This window comes from Emys orbicularis, chromosome 5 (assembly GCF_028017835.1).
Source record: "Emys orbicularis isolate rEmyOrb1 chromosome 5, rEmyOrb1.hap1, whole genome shotgun sequence".
NCBI classification, from domain to species: domain Eukaryota; kingdom Metazoa; phylum Chordata; order Testudines; family Emydidae; genus Emys; species Emys orbicularis.
In genome coordinates this window covers 15,938,482-15,957,350 of record NC_088687.1, presented here as the reverse complement: position 1 = coordinate 15,957,350, position 18,869 = coordinate 15,938,482, and the positions used below count along the sequence as shown (strand labels likewise).

The following is an 18,869-nucleotide window of genomic DNA, read 5'->3' as shown; positions in this document are numbered from 1 at the left end:
CTCCACTCAAAGCAGCCTTTTCCACAGCTGGCTGTGCATAGTCTATTAACAAACTACCCTTCTCCAAGCTGAAGACTGGATGGATGGTGGGCACCCAAAGCCATTATCACAATAAGGAGTTATGCAATACAAGTCAAATGGTTGTTGCTAAACAAGTAAGCCATGCTATGATCCATTCACACTATAGCAAGCATGTCTGTAAATAAAGGAAGAGGGTGCCCTTTACTCGTCTCAATTCAGAGTTTACAACTCGTTTAAACAGGCAGGGAGAATGATGGCAGCGAACTTCAATGCATCCTCACCCCTTGAATAGCGGCTTCTAAGAATTCCTCTGTTTCATTTAATCTTTATTCCCTTCAATGCCCATAATGTCCCTCAAGATGGACACATAATATTCAGTCATGGATATCCAGGAAGATAATTATTGACTTTCATTCAGCAATATTGTTTCAAAGAAAGCACGTCACAAGCTAGATAACAGTAAGGGCTAGCTACAATGGTGCAAGTGATGCAGTCATGCCTGGGCCCACAAAGTATTGAGTCCCAACCAGATGGAGCGGCACTCCATGACTTCACCTGAAGCAGAGAGTTGCAACATCACTCCACCGCCCCTCAGTCCAACAGAAAGCTGGCGGGGCCAAACTCAATAGCATTGCATCTGGGCTTACAGGGCTGGAAATGCCATTTAGGTTTGGCCCAGCTGCCCATCTGTCATGGGGAGGGGGCTGCCAGGCCAAATCTGAGTGAGTGGTGATGACTCTCAGTAGATTAGGTCGCAGCATCCCAATCTTCGGTTTCTGTGACACAGACCAAGTTTTCAAGAGCAATCTGTGTATTTATGACAACACTTGTTTGCATTTGGTGCTCAGCTACCGGACTGGTGAAAGCAAAGCAAATGCTGTTTGTGCTCACATTGCAAGTGCTTCCATGGACAAAACTGTAGGTTCAGCTATAAAGATTCGCTATTGCATTACTCCCCTTTTACAGCCATGTAAATCCATTTGTTTAGTTCCAGTAGAGTTACACTAGGTTGAAACTGGAGTAACACAATGGTGATTCAAGCCTTGGGCTTTTTGACTAAGTACGTGCACGCTTTGGATGTGCCATGCTACTTAAAGTTTGGTACAGAAAAAGCTAAATTACACGTTTTAGGTTGCTATGATGTGTATTTATTACTAATATGTGAAGTCTCAACTGCTGTTGAAAATCTGTGCAATTAGATAAAATTTACTGACGAAATGTTGGTTAGGTTTTGAATATGGGTGCTTTATCTTATGGTGACATCACATACAAGGTAGATGTTGGAGATTCGTGTCAAAATTACCAACTTGAGATCATTTCTGCAGAGTTCCTGCACTATAAAAACTTAACACTTGCTCACTGCCCGCGAGCACTGTAAGTCTTTGTATTGTCAGAAATGTATGCACTGTTTTAAAAACCTTGAAACAACTGACTGGAGCTGCTAAGTTCAAGAAACAAAAGAAGAGTAGGGAGCAAATATCAAAGTTTTTAGAAAACATCGATTTGTGGCAAAGTGTCACTACAGCCGCTGTGCCTATGACAGCTTCAACTACCAGTGACAAAATTATGGAAAATTATGACAGCAACTGTTGAAAATGTTTTTAATCCCAATAGCACAAGACATTTGAACTTGATAGTGTTCAAGGAGCAGACTTAGTTCAGAATGAAAATGTTAATACCTTGCAGCAACCAAGGATCTCTTTAGTCCAGTAAAGTTCAAACTGAGTTGTTTAGAGAAAAATCCCACTGACAAGTAAAAATGTAGTGCTGAAATTAAGTTTGGAACAGAAATGTTTTATTGTAAAACATGGCCCCTGTCAACTTGAGGGACCTTTCCCATAAGACTAAGACAAATCAATGCTTTTCAACATCTTATGAAACTGTGTCAAAGGCTGGAATAAAAAAAACAAACAAACCTGGTTATGCTGTTCTCCTGTACTGGACAAACGTTACTGCCAACACTGTTGGCTTTTTGAGGATCGGGAAAACAATTCTGATTACTCAGCATGGTTAAGTGGAATGAAAGACTGATAGCATTCATCTTGAAATAGTGATACACAACATCTGGATTGCCATTTTGAAGCTTGCTGAGTATCTGATCTGTGGTGTTTGCATAGTAACATTGATAAAGATCTTGAATCAAAAATAAGGAAAGGGAGATTGCTTCGCCAAACAGTTGTAGCTTTTTGTCTACTGTTGAACTATTGGCCAAATATGCTCCTGTTCCTGAAGAACTCACAAGGAAGCCAAACAGCCCGACAACAAACCTCAGCCCAGAAATTCAAAACAAGATCATATAGTTGCTATCAGACCAGGTTACTGAAATTATTAAGGACATCAAGAATTCTCCATTGTAATCAACGATAATGAATACAACCCAGGACTTATTCAAAGTCAACCAAATAAGCCAAGGTTTTCGGTATGTTGCCATAGAAAAAGAATCCTGCCAAAATAAATATTAACGAGAGCTTTCCAGGATTTCATGAAGTAAGTGGACAATCAGGTCCTAATCCTGGAGAATGTCGTCGAGAGCATGGAAGACAATGGTTTAGGACTATTGAAATGACAAGGACAAGGAGCTGAATGGTGCTGTGAATATAAGTGGAATCTATTCTGGTGTACAAGCAAGAATGACTGAAAAAATCTAATGCAAGATATGGGCATTGTGCTGCATACAATTTGCATGTAGAGTTAAACAATTCAGTACCAACAATCACAGAATTTCAAAACTTTTACGATTTAGTTGAGAAATTCTGTAATTTTTTTGGCCATCGCATTAATCAATAGTCTTTGCTTTCTTCTTTTGAAAGCAAACCCAACCTAGCTCTGAAAACACTTTGTCCTATATGCTGGCCTTGGGTTGCCTTGAGATATCCACAGAGCTATACTTAAGGCCTTGGCTCAAAGTATTCTGAAGACCAGAAACCCAAAGAGTGAGACAAAACTTCATCTTTATGTAAATGTTTAGAAAGCTTCAGTGTAGTTCTTGATTGTTTTTCAGACTAAAATTCTGGAAGAAATAAATATAGTGTCCAAAATGTTGCAGCTGGAAAAACAAGAACTGGGTAAAGTTGCCAAAGTACAAGAAAATACGTACAATTTAATGAAAGAGCTTAGAAATAATTTCTGTTAGACAATCAGTGGTCAAAGTTACTTAGACATGGGGAATATGAGACAAGTTCAAATCTAAGTGAACACCAAAAGCTAAGCATCATTTTAAAGCATGCCACGATATACAGCATCCACAGACTATGTCTGGTGTTTAGCTCATTCAGAAGGCCCATTCATGGTAAGATGTAGTGCATACATTTACTGCACATTAATTGGGCTGACCCTGGTAGGAAGTTATATGTACATGAAGCGTGCTATTTACACCTTCCATCCCAGGATCTCCATATGCTCTGCAAACAACTTATCTCACAGGAATGTTGTGAAGATATCACTCCCCACTGCACAGAAAGGGAAGCTGAGGTACAGATTAAGTGATCTCCTGATTCCCAGTCCAGTAACTGGACCATAAAATCATCATCCTGTAGCTTGGTCTTGTGATGCCAGGGAGTTTAAGTATCCCAAAATGGATACTTCCAAAATTAAGTCTTAAATTTAAATTTAAATTAATGGAGATATCCTATCTCCTAGAACTGGAAGGGACCTTGAAAGGTCATCGAGTCCAGCCCCCTGCCTTCACTAGCAGGACCAAGTACTGATTTTGCCCCAGATCCCTAAGTGGCCCCCTCAAGGATTGAACTGACAACCCTGGGTTTAGCAGGCCAATGCTCAAACCACTGAGCTATCCCTCCCCCCCAAAAGAGACCGCAGGAGGTCATCTAGTCCAACCCCCTGCTCAAAGCACGACCAATTCCCAGGCAGATCTTTGCCCCAATCCCTAAATAGCCCCCTCAAGGATTGAACTCACAACCTTGGGTTTAGGAGGCCAATACGCAAACCACTGAGCTATTCCTCCCCCCATTCCTACGGTAATGTATACTAGCATGACCATGCTAGGCTTGAAGCCTGAAGGACGGGTGATGAGAACTTTTCACGTTAAGTGTTGTTTAGGACTGTCCGAAGTGTCCAGGGTTAGATGAATTAGAAAATCTCTCTACAGCTGAACAAGGTTTTAGACCACAACAGGAATTTGCTAAAAACCAGTATCTTATAGATACGACAGCTATAGTGTAATTACTTAAGACTTTTGAACCATGCTATGTAATCCTACCATTTTGATGTAGGAAAGTTGGCTCCCAGTCAGTGTTGCCAAGTCTCACAAGAGGAGGAGGGGGGGAAAAAGCGGCACTGACCTTCTAAACAAGCCAACCCATTTCAGAGGGAAGGGAGTGGGGGTGTTCATACAAATTCCATTTTTTTTTAGTAGTTCGAGTTTTGCTGCATACAACATTAACTTACATGTTAAAATATTAAAATAAAAGGTGCACACTTACATTATTAAGTAATGTCATCCTCACTCTCTCCATCCTCCGTGGTCTCTGTTGCCTTAATGTGGCACATTCCCATGTAGAACCATATCACAGCGTGGGACAAAAAATTGTAACACAGGCTGGGTCATGTGGCCAGGCCAAAAAGTTGATGAATTTGGGTGTGTTTTCTTAATTGAACAGGATTGGGGATAGGATTCTAAAATTCTAATGACATGCGTATACACTGAAACCAGTCCATCACTAAAACCACTCCTACAACCATTTGTAAACTATAAGTTTGTGTTGAAGTCACCGCTGACAAAAAAGGCCTCAGACCCCACGACTCAAAAAATTAAAACGTCTTAAAAAACCAAACCCAATTCCGCATATAATATGTCCCAATTAACTGACCCTGCCACCTTGTGGAAACTGCATAAAACTGCACTAAGTCAACAGCCAATGGGAACTAGCAAAAACTCCAAAAAACACACAGCAACAACTGTTCACCCTTAACCATCACAGTAAGGATTAAGGAAGTGAATCCCAGTGGCTGCACTTCTATTTCTGGTTTTGAGAGAAGAAACCAGTTGCCGTAGTCTGTCCTAGCAGGGTCAGTCCAACTGCAGTTCCAGTTTCACTTCTGTTTACCAGTTGATATTTTAAGAATGTTTTGAAACGACCAACTTCAGTTTACTCATCTGAAATGTCCCTTATATAGGCTCTAACCTATTTATTTGGTCAGGAATGTACATGACCTCTGTGTAGTGCGACTAATATGATATTTAGAAGATGACCTCCCTGAATGTGTCTGTCCATCATGATTTTACAGATGAAGGTGCAAAGGGATTTCTCCCAGTCCACCTATCTTTCTCCCAAATGGGATAGCCTTCAGCAGGCAGATGAGAGGTCAGTTCTGTGCAGTAGTGGTACCTGCCTCTGATTCGTCTGAGCCCTCTCTTCTCACACTAATGCAAATTGCATTGCTTATCAAATTTTGTCTCCATAGTCTCAGGCTACATATGCTGACCAGTACTGCCTCATTGTTACCTTGTACCACCTGATTTGTTTGTTGCAACTATCTTTGTTGTGTCCCCTGTACTTAAATTTCCAGGTCACTGACCATATTTATGCTAGGTCAACAGCTGCTGAAGTGTATAAACTGTCTGAGGTCTCCAACCATTTCAGCTCCTGCAGAGACTGGCCACATTTATGCAGTACCTAGCACAATAGGGTGTCTGCTCCTGAGCAGGGCTCATAGGTGCTGTGACAATAAATAAAAGGCTGTCAAGTGATTATCGTGCTGTTAAATAGGATACCATTATTTTTGGATGTCTTCTACATTTTCAAATATATGGATTTCAACTACAACACAGTGTACCGTGCTCACTTTATATTTAATTTTGATTACAAATATTTGCACTGTAAAATAGTATTTCAGTTCACCTAATACTTTTTTGTAAAGAATTCTAAATTTGTAAATTCAACTTGTAACTGCACTCAAAAATAAAACAATGTAAAACTTTAGAGCCTATGAGTCCACTCAGTCCTACCTCTTGTTCAGCCAATCGCTCAAACAAGTTTATCTCCCATAAATGTAAACAATGCTGCCTGCTTTTTGTTTACAAGGTCACCTGAAAACAAGAACAGGCATTCACATGGCACTGTTGTAGCCAATATTAAGGTATTTACGTGCGAGATATGCTAAACACCCTTTATGCTTCAACCACCATTCCAGAGGACATTCATCCATGCCGATGACCGGTTCTGTCCGATAACGATCCAAAGCAGTGTGGACCGATGCATGTTCATCATCATCGGACTCAGATGCCACCAGCAGAAGGGTGATTTTATTTTTTGGTGGTTTGGGTTCTGTAGTTTCTGCATTGGAGTGTTGCTTTCAGAAGTCTTGAGAGCACAGTCCACATCTCGTCCCTCTCAGATTTTGGAAGGCACTTCAGCTTCTTAAAGATTGGGTTGAGTGCTGTAGCTATCTTTAGAAATCTCACATTGGTACCTTGTGTTTTGTCAAATCAGCTGTGAAAGTTTTCTTAAAATGAAGAACATGTGCTGGTCATCTGAGACTCTTAGAACATGAAATATATGGCAGAATGTGGATAAAACAGAGCAGGAGACATTGAACTCCTCAGGGGAGAATTGTGTCATTCAATTAACACTTTTTTTTTCAAAAACTAGCATCTTCAGCAGGAAGCATGTCCTCTGGAATAGTGGCCGAAGCATACGAATGTTTAGCATATCTGGCACGTAAATACCTTGCAATGCCGGCTACAAAAGTGCCACGTTCTCACTTTCTGGTGACATTGTAAATAAGAAGCAGGCAGCAGTATCTCCCATCAATGTAAACAAACATGTCTGTCTTAGCGATTGGCTGAACAAGAAGTAGGACTGAATGGACTTTTAGGCTCTGAAGTCTTGCATTGTTTTGTTTTTGAGTGCAGTTATGTAACAAAAAAAAAATCCACATTTGTAAGTTGCGCTTTCACAATAGATTGCACGACAGTACTTGTTTGAGGTGAATTGAAAAATACTATTTCTTTTGTTTATAATTTTTACAGTGCATATATTTGTAATAAAAATATAAAGTGAGCACTGTACACTTTCTATTCTGTGTGGTAATAGAAATCAATATATTTACTCCTGGGAGAAGTCTGGGCCAAAAAATTAAATTCTGCATACAATATTTTAAAATTCTGCACATTTTATTTCTCAAAACACTACAACATAATCACTCCAGTTCCAATTATTTTAGTAATTTATTTCAAAATACCTGTCAACGAGCATGTCAACAATACAGACAAGAGCAAAGAAGATTCCCCCGGGAGTAGACAATTAAAGAAACCCCTATGACAACCTGATTCCAGTTGGAGGGGGCTGTGTTGGGGCCCCCAGAGCCCGGGGCCCCCATAGCCCAGATACCCACACCCTGCTCCCCCCAGAACCAAGCTGCAGGGCATCTCCTGGCCCATACACCAGCACCCCCAAAGCCCAGCAATGGGCTACCCCCTCGCCCAGACACCCACACCCCCAGAGCCTCCCCCCCCCCCCCCCTTCTTTACTGTCCTGCCAGCAGGGGGCATGGCTTTGCCCTTCCTCACCCTTGGCCAGAGCTGGGTCTCCCAGGCCCTCTCCCGTCCTCAGGAGAATGAGGATCAAGCAGAGCATGCAGCCTACAGCCCTGCCAGACTAGCTCCACTCACTGTGAGCTGGACTCTGCAGAGTCCAGCGGCCCCTAGTGGCAGCCAGCAATTCTGTGGAGGAAACAGGGAATTCTACAAAATTCTGCATAGTGTAGTGGTTTAGAATTCCCCCAGGAGTAATATATTTGAATGTTTAGAAAAACATCCAAAAACTATTTAATAAATTTCAATTGGTGTTCTATTATTGTTAACAGTGTGATTAAAACAGATTAATTTGAGTTAATTGCATGCGTTAAACGCAATTGACAGCCCTAAAATATATAAAAATAAATGGTTCTCTTTGGAATAACTTTATTAGAGAAGAATCCAGTGTTTACATTATCAGTCCACCAATGCAAACTACCAAACACAGCCTTTGTAACTATAAACTTGACCTTCCATTGGTTTGTATTCTGCCACCACCCTAAGGTAATATCACTTTCTGATGCTGTACAGCTGTAGAAAGACAGCAACTGTTTCCAGACAGACTTAGCTTACAAGGGAACACAGTGTATAGCTGGAAGATCTGGTTTCTGATAGTCTAAGCACAGTTTACCCAGATGCCAGCAGGTGGTTAGATAACAGCCTGAAGAGATGCACTAAAAACAAACATCTGTTTATTAGGATACTTGATGAGAAAGCAGTCAGCATGTTGCAGTTTTACAATTGCTTAAATGTTTAAAAAGCTTCACAAGAAGCATTACTGTAGGTAGCAGAAAAGCAATAGCATGGTGCTCCTTATGAATTTACTTTCAGTCATCCCCACCACAGATCCTCAGTAGTGTGGTCTCATAGTCCCCAGAGGTATCAGACTGTGCAGAGAAAAAAAAAAAAAAAAAAAGTGACATTAGTGAGGATCACCTTACGCATTATTTGCTATTTCGAAAAGGATTTCTCCACACTCCTCCCCCCCCTTCCCCCCGTGCTTTTTGGGCCAACACAACAGCATGTTAAGAGAATACAAGATACTTGATCCTCCTACTGAAATGAATAACTGAACTCCCATTTTCTTGACTGGGAGAAGATTTAATTCATCATGATTGCAGTAAAATACTGAACCAGTGTCGATAAAAAATCATGATTTTACGAAATTAAAAACATACATCAGACTTGCTGCTAGTTTTACTTTCCCCATTTTATCACTTTAAATTGCTGAAGAGTATGTTCGGTACTGGTTTTAGTTTCCTACTTAGCATTTCAGATTTACATTCAACTTCCTAGTACGGGGTGGGCAAACTACAGCCTGGGGGCCACATCTGGCCTGCGGGACCATCCTGCCCAGCCCCCAAGCCTCTGGCCTGGGAAGCTAGCCCCCTCCCCCGCAGCCTCAGCTTTCTCGCTCCGCTGTCAGCACAATGCTCTGGGCAGCAGGGCTGTGAGCTCCTGGGGCCTGACCCGGTGCTCTGTGCTGGCGGCAGCACCCGGCTCCAGCTGGGCAGCGTGGCTGTAGCGCCGCCAGCCACCGGTGCTCCAGGCAGCGCAGTAAGGGGGCACGGAGCGAGGGGGGTTGGATAGAGGGCAGGGAGTTCGGGGTGGTGGTCAGGGGACGGGGGTGTGGATAAGGGTCGGGGCGGTTGGAATAGGGGGTTGAATGGGGGCAGGGGTCCTGGGGGCGGGCAGTCAGAAAGGAGGGGCGGGTTGGATGGGGCAGCAGGGGGCAGTCAGGGGACAGGGATAAGAGGTGGTTGGATGGGGAAGGAGTCCCGTGGGGGGGCCGTCAGGAAAGAGAGGAGGGGTTGGATGGGGTGGCGGGGATCCAGGGGCGGTCAGGGGACAGGGCAGGAGTCCTGGTGGGGCAAGATAGGAGGTGGGGGCTGGGCCACAACCCCCTCCCCGAACCGGCCCTCCATACAATTTCCAAAACCCGATGTGGCCCTCAGACCAAAAAGTTTGCCCACCCCTGTCCTAGTAGAAAGGCTCCCACTTAAATGCACATCTATGGTGAAAAAAAAGACAAGACCAGGGCCTCAGTAACTTCCGTAATAGCCTGTGCTACTTTTACAACCACCACCACCTTCTGATAGAGTGAACTTCCATAGGTCCAGAAAGCTGAAATGCTTTACGAGCCTGTACTCCTCCATCAGGGGGGTTGTAATTTGAAATCACTGTATTTGTGCTTTTAAATCGCTTAGGTGCTTAAACACAGATTTCAGGCTACTATTTGGAAATTTTGGCAGCATGTGTATATTAAAAAAAAAAAAAAGAACAGGACAATAACTGTTATGTTTTGAAAGTCAACTGTGCATTAACAACGAACAATTTTGTTTTGAAGTGACAGACCTTATGCTAAACAGGGCAGCCCAGAGGATTCAGGGGTCGGGGTCTTTGACAGCAGGAGGCCCCCCGCCACCGAATTGCCACCGAAGACCTGGCACTTCGGCGGCAGGTCCCGGAGTGGAAGGACCCCCTGCCGCCAAAGACTTGAAGCGGAAGAAGCTCCGGGGGCCTGGGCCCCGCGAGAGTTTTCCAGGGCTCCCAGAGTGAGTGAAGGACCCTGCTCCAGGGGCCCCAAAAAACTCGTGAGGGCCCCTGCGGGGCCCAGGGCAAATTGCCCCACTTGCCCCCCCCTTTGGGTGGCCCTGATGCTAAAGTCTTCATTAGCCCCCTATACTACAAACACCCTTGCACATGCTTAACTCTGAGTGTGAGCAGTCCCACTGCAGTCACCGGGACTATTTGTGACTGAAGTTACACAGTGAAGTGTCTGCAGGATTACGGCCTCAGTTTTCAGTACTGTTGCCTGCCTCTAGCAGCTTTAAAAGTCATAAGAGCCTTCCAGCAGCAGTATTAACAAAAATCACCCTCCCCCACTACAACTTACAATGTAAGTCATTGCAAATGTAGATTAAAATTTATAATAGCACAAATTTTTTACAAAGCCTCAACCTGGTTTAAATCAATGGGCAAGTTTAAGTTCTAAATTAACCCATTTAAATTAATGACTCAATTGGTCCACCCAGTTCTAAACCAGTACTCAAAGACAGGCAGAAAGTAGCTGAGTGAAAACTATTTAACCACAAACAAAATCCAACACCTTCAAACCCCGGCGCCTAAAGTTAGGTACCACAAATCTACATTTAGTCTCTTAAACGTGTGATCTCACTTTCCAGTATCACAGGGAGCTACAGTGGTTGGTAATTCTGAAAGTCAGGCAATTCTCACTTTTGAACCTAAATGCAGATTTAGAAGCCTGTCTGTAGGCAGCAGGTCGGAAAATGTTGACCACAGGAAGTTGTATTAGTTGAACTAATTGCTGTAAAAGGCTGTGAGTGTATCAATTTCAGTTTAAGCCAGGTTTATTTTGGTTTAGTTCAAACAGATGCCTAATTATTTTAAGCCACTCAAGCCAAAATTAAAAAAAAAAAAAAAAAAAAAAAGTGTTCAGAAAAGGGGTTTGCATGAATTCAACTAAATGTGTTAGAATGACACCGTTAGTTAAGCCAGTCCAACTCTCTCATGAAGACAAGAATCTAGGACTATGGAGGAGTATTCTGCAGCAGACTGCAGGTAATAAAGAAAGAATACATAAAATTTTTCAAAGTGTTTGGATGCTAGAGTACAGTAGCATTATGATGTTACAATGACAAGATTCTTTGAAGGCTGGATTAGTATTTAAATGGTATGAAAGATATGTTGTTCCCCTACAAGCTTGTCTACTCCTGGCATTTGTGTTCTACAGACATTAGCAATGTCATTCCATACATTTCTATTTGTTTCTCAATATATGAATTAAGTTAAACAAGTTGATAGTTTAAAAGGCTCTGGCCCATTCAGTGAGTTTATCACTGATCAGTACCAGCTGACTGGCCAAAAATGGAATCCCATGTAGGTTTGCAGAATGCATGCTTTGCCTGAACTAAGAAAAGCAGACAGGTTTAGCACACACTTTAGCTAAGACCAACCTAAATGCTACCATTTTCCCCAGTGCAGCTGTAGGATAATGTAGACTACAATTTCCACCAGATGAAACAAGCAACAAGGCCTTACCCTGCATCTACACTAGGAAAGGAAAGAGCAGGCTTAGCTAGCTCTTTTCCTAAGAAAGAAAGAGCCTCAGGCACCCACTGATTTTGTATGGAACTCTAGGTTTTATCCTAAAGAAGAATAAATAAAAAAAACTCTATGGTGCAGTTAGTTGTGATGATCAGCACTGCGCAATTCAGAGCTATGTTATGGAACAGGGCTCATCACATCAGTTCCGCCTCTAGCAACGAAACATTGTGCATCAATTTATGAAAGAGGCTGACAGAAAAGATCACTCAAAAGACTGTTTAATCCAAAGAAGTGTACTTTAAAAAAAAAAAATCAATCTCCCAACCTCAGAAATTTTTGAGAAGTGTTGGAAGCTACTTGCTGGACTTAAAGCATTGAGCCGAGAGAGGATCTCAGAAGGACTGAGTGACATTTCTGGGGGGAAAACCACTCCAGCTTCCATTAAAGTGGAAAAAAGTTGAATTAGTAAGTCATTGGAAAGAGAAGGAAATTACAGTCAGTGTTGTAGGAACAGAACTTTAAGAACTAAACCATTGTGTTCAATGTTGTTCATTTTAAATAACTATCTCTAAACAAAGTCACATTAAGCACTTGGCATCACCTCGGACTTACACAACTATCCTGTTTCAAATAGCTAATAATGGTCCCTGATCTGCTTCAGAGACTATGAAAATTAGCTACCATACCACAAAACTAGTACTAGGGTGTAATGCTTGCCTGGTGCAGGTCAGCTGTGGGAAGTGTCACTGCAAGAGGCAGTATAACATCAGGAAACAGGGTCCCACACCTGCCTTTTAGCAATTTTCAATTCAGCTTTAAAACAGGATTAAATGATTCCCTTAATGTTAATGTCTTCTTACTAAAGCTAGGCAGTTCCAAACGTTCTGGGTATCAGACAGTGTGGTGCAGTTCTGCCGTTATATATTATTGAGCACCTAGGAGCACCCAGTCCCCCTTCCCTGGCATCCTGCAGTGGTCACTGGTTACTTCATCTTCTCCATCTATACCTGTTCACTTCGTCCTCACGTGGAGTCAGCAAGCTAAGCTAATAGTTCACAAATCTCTAAACATGCATTGCTCACTGTCTGACAGATCATCCTAGCTTGCCCACCGCAGGCTTGAGATGACCAACAGTCTTATTTTTCCACCCAAAATCCCCCACTTTCTTTCCACCCCATTCCCTTGTCAATTATACCCCCTCCCCCAATCTTCCTCCTAATCACCTTGGACTCCACCTCCCAAATAACTAGATCAAGTCTTGTATCTTCTTTCTACACAATGTACCAAACATCTGGCACAATAGCTCACATTCTTGTCTATTTCCTAGTCATCTCTTGCCTCCAGCCACCTGCTCTCTGACCTACTCAATTGCCATTTTACTCCATTTTGTCTAGAACACAGATGCTAAAGCTATACCCCTCTCCTCTTCAAACTCCTCTACCAACACCTCCTTGCTTACTGCCACTTAACTAGATTTGGCACTTCCAAATAAAGCTTTTATACATACCTCAAATAGAGAAAAAAATATTGAAAAAGTTCTATTACATGAGCACATTTGTTACATAACTTTGTTCCAATATGCAAAAATAGTTCATTACAATAATTCTTACTTTTATAGCAGCGTGCAAGGAGCAGCCATAATGCTTCTTATATTCAGCTCGAATATCCAACAGGTCAATTTCTGATCTGGAAACCATGATTCTATTAAGAGTGAACTCATCAGTTCCAGCACCCTGATAAAATAGAAAAGAGCTATCTAGTACAATACACCATATAAAAGCATTATGCAAGTTAGGCTAAAACCAGCATCTACATTCAGAAATGGTATTCTCCTCCCCACTTAACCTGACTCCAGGAATTATCTGTGGTAAGGGACCAGTCCTGTGTTTATTTACAGACATCACTCTTAGAAACCTAAGATTCTCTTAAGATACACAAGAGTTCAAGAATGGGTATGGAAGCTGAAAACCTACCTTCAAAGATTGGTGCAGCCTTTCAGCAAAGAATGCAGGAGTGTTATTCACACATTGAACTATTAAAAGAAAAGTTGAGAGTTAGAGCAGGCCACTTAAACTACAACAATACCACCATACAGCTTTCTTTGGCTTACAAGCCCTCGCTATAAATGGACAGGACATGTATGGCCAGATTTTCAAAGCTAGGTACAGTAACTCCTCACTTAAAGTCCTCCCAGTTAATGTTATTACGTTGCTGATCAATTAGAGAACACGCTTATTTAAAGTTGGGCAATGCTCCCTTATAACCTTGTTTGGCAGCTGCCTGCTTTGTCCACTGCTTGCAGAAAGAGCAGCCTGTTGGAGCTAGCTGGTGGGGGCTTGAGGGTGGACTGGCAGCCCCCCTTCACCCTCCCCCCCCCCAATCAGCTCCCTGCTCCCCTACCTTCCCTGTGCAGCAGCTGCCCAGCAGGCTATCAATTGCCAGGCAGTTCAGCTGTCCCTCCCCCCACTGCCATGTGCTGCTCCTGCTCTCTACCTTGGAGCTGCTCCTGGGAACTTCCTGCTTGCTGGGGGGGGAGGGGGGGAGGGAAGAGGGGTGCTAATGTCAGGGTGTCTCCCTCCCCCCTGCTCACCCCTTCTCCATACAGTGTGTGTGTGTGTGTGGGGGGGGGGAAATGGACACGACAGGGCTCAGGATGGAGGGAGCTCTGTCTCGCCTCCCTCCATTTGTGCTGCCTTGTAGAGTGTGAGGCACCATTAACAACAATGCATTAACCCTTGAGGGCTCAGCCAAGTGCTAGTTCATCATTTAGAAGATAGGGAAATTTTTTTCACCAGACAAAAGTCTGTCGAAAAAAATTTCCCTGGAACCTAACCGCCCCCCCTCCCCCATTTACATTAATTCTTATGGGGAAACTGGATTCACTTAACATTGTTTCGCTTACAGTTGCATTTTTCAGGAACATAACTACATTGCTAAGCGAGGAGTTACTGTAAATGCAATTGTATGCACCAGCCTTGTACCAGTTAATGCCTGACATGCATGCACAAGTCAGGTATATACACATATGCACCTGGCCAATTCTGCATTCACCTTATAGTTCTCTTCCTGCTGATGCCCCAGGCTGGTAAACTACATACATTTTACACTCACTCCCATGAGAGATGCACCCACTTATATGAAGAGTGAATCTATAGATATTTAGTTAAAGCATTTCTATTGTTAAGAATAACAAGACTTTATAGAACCCTCAGGCCTGCCCTGAAAGTAAAATACCCCATACAGAAATGGTTCAGCACTATGGGTGGCTGAAGTCTGGTGACCCGTAAAATTTGTCATTAGTGTCACTATTAAAAACATCCCCAAGTATGGTGGAGGGTTTTTTGGCACTTGCATAGAGTCAGTATAAATGATGGAGGGGGGTGCCTGGTGTATAGGACTTAGCACAAAGCAGTCCTGGTGCAGGATTAGGGCTGCTAGATGCTACCACTGTACTAATTATAACACCAACACAGTTGAACATATGATACAGAACTAACAGGCTCTCTTCTTTTTGTAAACCTAAGTCAGCATTACCAATACTTACTGCAGTGATACTAATTCTTGCTTTTAGTGATAAGCAAAGTCACTGTAAATCAAAAGTATTCAGACTAATATTTTACCTATCCTACTTTTTTTTTTTTAAAAAAGGCACAGCTTGTTTTCAGCCATGCCTCTCCCCCCCTCCCCCCAAGAATCTTACCAATGGCTAAGAGTAAATCCTCAAAATGCCCTGACATTTCACCCTGTATACTTTCTTCAATGGTCTTCTTGCTGAGGTTCCTGTATTCATCAAATGCTAAAAAGATAACCAAACAGTTTGTTGATACATATATCACAAGGAAATTACTCAGTGTTCTCATGTGTCAGGCTCCATTTGGGGTCTGATCCAAACCTTAGTGAAATTAATGGGAGTCTTTCCACTACCTTCAATATTATTTGAAACGGCCCTTTGATGAACACATACCGTATGATGAGAGCAACAGTGCCATCATTCTAAGCCAATCAAGGTGGATATAGGTAAAAATTAAGGAATAAACAACCTTCAAGAGCCATCATTTTAACATTCACCACTTTCTCTCTAAAGGCAGTTGGCCTCTGTTCTTTAATGCAGCATGTCAGACCCTGCTTCAGTTAGCCCATTTACCCAATTGTCTTGCTTTAATAATCATAAAATTAAGACAGACTCTCAAATATATTGAGTGGGTGGAGACAAATTTTATCCACTGAAGGCTTTCACGATCCCAGGGTTTTTGGTTTTTTTCCCCATAAAGGAAAGAGTGTCTCATGCAGCACATTCCATTAGTCATAAGGCAAAGATGCATTCAGTGATTCACAAAATAGCAAACACAATTACTTCCTTATCAGAGGCTTGCTTGGTCCCCAAGTCTGCATGACATTTGTACATGCTGACAATTACATTTAAAGCATGCTATTCAATCCACACAGTCTTTGGAGACAGGGATAAGTAAAAGACCACCTGCTGCCTGGGTTTAAGATCAAACTTTCCATCTCTTCTCCTGCAAAAGTGGGAATGAAAATACCTTGGAGTAAAACTGCACAGGAAGAGCCCACTTCAAAAATCTACATACACGCTGATATGTGGCACACTCAACAAGGACAATACATGCATCTTAGACCTATTGTTTCAGATTGCAGCCTTCCATATGTGAACAGATACAGTACTGCTTATCTTCACAACCATGAGAGCTAGAAACTCAGGTTTTTATTCTGCAACCTTTAGCAAAAGCTGATGGACCCAGGGAAGTGATGGTGGGACAGTGAGTGGCACCTCAATCCAAATTACACATACAAATGCTTGGCTATAGAAAACAATCATAAATGTGATATTTCTTATTAAAAATGGTACAAAAATCGATTTCATACTTCGTTTCAGCTGCGGTATGCTCCTAAGGCAGAGAATTTCAGTGAACTTATCTTCATCTGTACCCCACTTCTTCTCACCAGCATTATAGAGAACCTATTACAAGGAAAGAAAGGACATCACTGTGGCCACTAGACTAGACTTCTCAAAAGAAGAATGTTGAGCCGTGCCACTGCAAACTAGTCTCTGCATTTTCAATAAGTTTTCTGAAGACAGGATTCTGAACCTGGGCGATGCAATGGACTTCATTGCAGTGCCATGGTGTTGCTGTCATGAGCTGCTGAAACTCAAGCCTGGAAAATTGAACTAGTTCGAGAGAGTAGTCATAAAAAGCAGAACTTGCCTGTCTATTGAGCTACACTGGAACATCTTATACTGTGGAAAAATATGACTCCCTTAATGTCTCATCAAAATGAGAAGATTTTTCCAGGAATATGACAGCATGGAAATATTTGCTTTCTAAAAGATGCAATTTATCACAAAGTGAATGTTAGTGTTAATTCCAATGCATCAAATACAAATAGGACTTTGTAAACAACATGTCTTATTCAGGAATGGGGGTTCCTTGGAGCTTTCCCGGCCATCCATTCCACTCAAGGGCATCAGTGGCTGTGGTGTCTTCTTCAGACAGAGGCTTCACTATAATCCTCCCACTGGCCAAACTGGGGATGGTGTTTTATAGATACCATCAGCACCACTCACATACCAGCCCCAGGCAGGTTTTGAGTGCATCATGAGCTGCACTTGCAGAGTGTGTTGGCCCAGGATTGCTGGGCCCAAATTCTGCACCTCACATGGGGGCAACAAGGAGAAGGGCAATCCAAAGTTTTACACTGTTAATGGGAAGTCTAACTAAAATGAAAAAACTTTCCCCATAGGCCATTTAAAAAAAAAAAAAAAAAAACCCTCAAAGAAACCCATGTTCATGTTCGCTCTCACCACAGATAAAATGGCAATACTTACACTTCAAAGGTGACTATAGCAGTTTAACAATGCATTGTTGGAAATTGGGAGACTGGGTACTCTAGACTGGATTACATATAGAAAACTAATGCCAGTTATAGGAAGGAGTAGGGGAAAAAGCCTAATCTCATGATCTCCCTGCCCACTCCATTTCAACTTTGGGGTGTTCAAAGCTCTGAATTTCTTGGGTATGATCCATCCCTGTAAGATGCCGATTAGCAGCTAATTTTGTATTGCAATAGGGAACACTTTATATCTACATGCCAAATGCAGCTTGGTTCAGCCATTGGTTTGCTTTGCTGTACCTGTGCGTCCTTCTTTGCAAGATGTTCATCCACTTTTACATTTTCATCTCTTCTGCCCTGCAATAAGGAGGAATGAAGTTTAAAGCCCATAAAGGTGCAGAATTTGAAAGTCTCAAATACAGTCACCTTCTCCCAGTCACCCACCCAAGAATAATTATTTTAGATTGTGATAGCTCTTGCCAGCATCCTTTTACACCCCAAATTGGTCTGACAGTGTCATTAATAGCATTGCGGGGGGAAGGCTGAGTATGAGCATTTGGGGCCTCCACGTGTGGTCTAAGGCCAAAGCCACCACTCCTGCTATTTCTCCTCTTTACCTCACCCCCACTCCGACCAAGCCTGGAGTGGTGACTCCCCCTCATTATGATCAACAATGCTGGGGTCCAATAGGAGAGCGATGAATGAGGAAAACTGCATCATTCTGCTTCTTATGGGAATAGGACAGAGCCTGACCCGTCAAACTTTGGATTTAGTACTCCTGAATGGATCATGCAACAGCAAAGGCCATAGCCAAGCCACAGCATGATTGCGCATTGGCTTCAACGTGCAACTCCTCAATCCTGATCTGTAACACCCCAATTGCTACAGTACAAAGAGTCCAAGAAGCGGATGCCAGTTATGGTTACTTGTGATAAAACTATGGTGCTGCAAGTGGTATAAAAGTAGACAAGGATAAGAGGAGACCAAATCCATCTCAACCGACAAGTCCAGATAGGGACTTCGATCTCTAGAGGGGAAATATCAGTACTCTAACCTACCATGCCACTCGCTTACCTTAAGTTTAAATAAGCAAAGCTATGCACACCCTAGAAGTACTGTATCAGTTGTCAGAGGATTCACTAGGACTGCTGATATTTACAGTTTCAAGATCTAAATATCAATTCTGTACAGTAATGATGTTGACTGTAAGTTGACGGAACTTACATCTGCCAGAGTTAATAGGGCTTTTCTGAAGTCACCAGAGGTGTCAGAACTGAGGTCATCTCCAAGACTCGTCTTATATACTAAAAAGAAAAATCAAATTTAATTGAATTCTGTAATTTAAAAAACAAAAAAAATCAAAAGGTAAGATTAGCAAAGGCATCTGGATGAC

At 42.3% G+C, this 18,869-nt stretch overlaps 1 protein-coding gene across 1 annotated transcript in view; it reads right to left on the bottom strand.

Annotated features, from left to right (window-relative positions):
* Positions 1–8,213: 8,213 nt before the first annotated feature.
* The window catches only part of ANXA3 (annexin A3), a 41,245-nt gene continuing 30,589 nt past the window's right edge, over positions 8,214–18,869 (bottom strand). The window contains exons 7-13 of the mRNA XM_065404991.1: positions 18,701–18,780; positions 17,777–17,833; positions 16,511–16,604; positions 15,327–15,422; positions 13,600–13,658; positions 13,237–13,359; positions 8,214–8,445 (exon numbers count right to left, since the gene is read on the bottom strand). Of these exons, the coding sequence (XP_065261063.1) occupies positions 8,386–8,445; positions 13,237–13,359; positions 13,600–13,658; positions 15,327–15,422; positions 16,511–16,604; positions 17,777–17,833; positions 18,701–18,780 (569 nt within the window). The 3' untranslated portion in view covers positions 8,214–8,385. The remainder of the gene's footprint in view (positions 8,446–13,236; positions 13,360–13,599; positions 13,659–15,326; positions 15,423–16,510; positions 16,605–17,776; positions 17,834–18,700; positions 18,781–18,869) is intronic.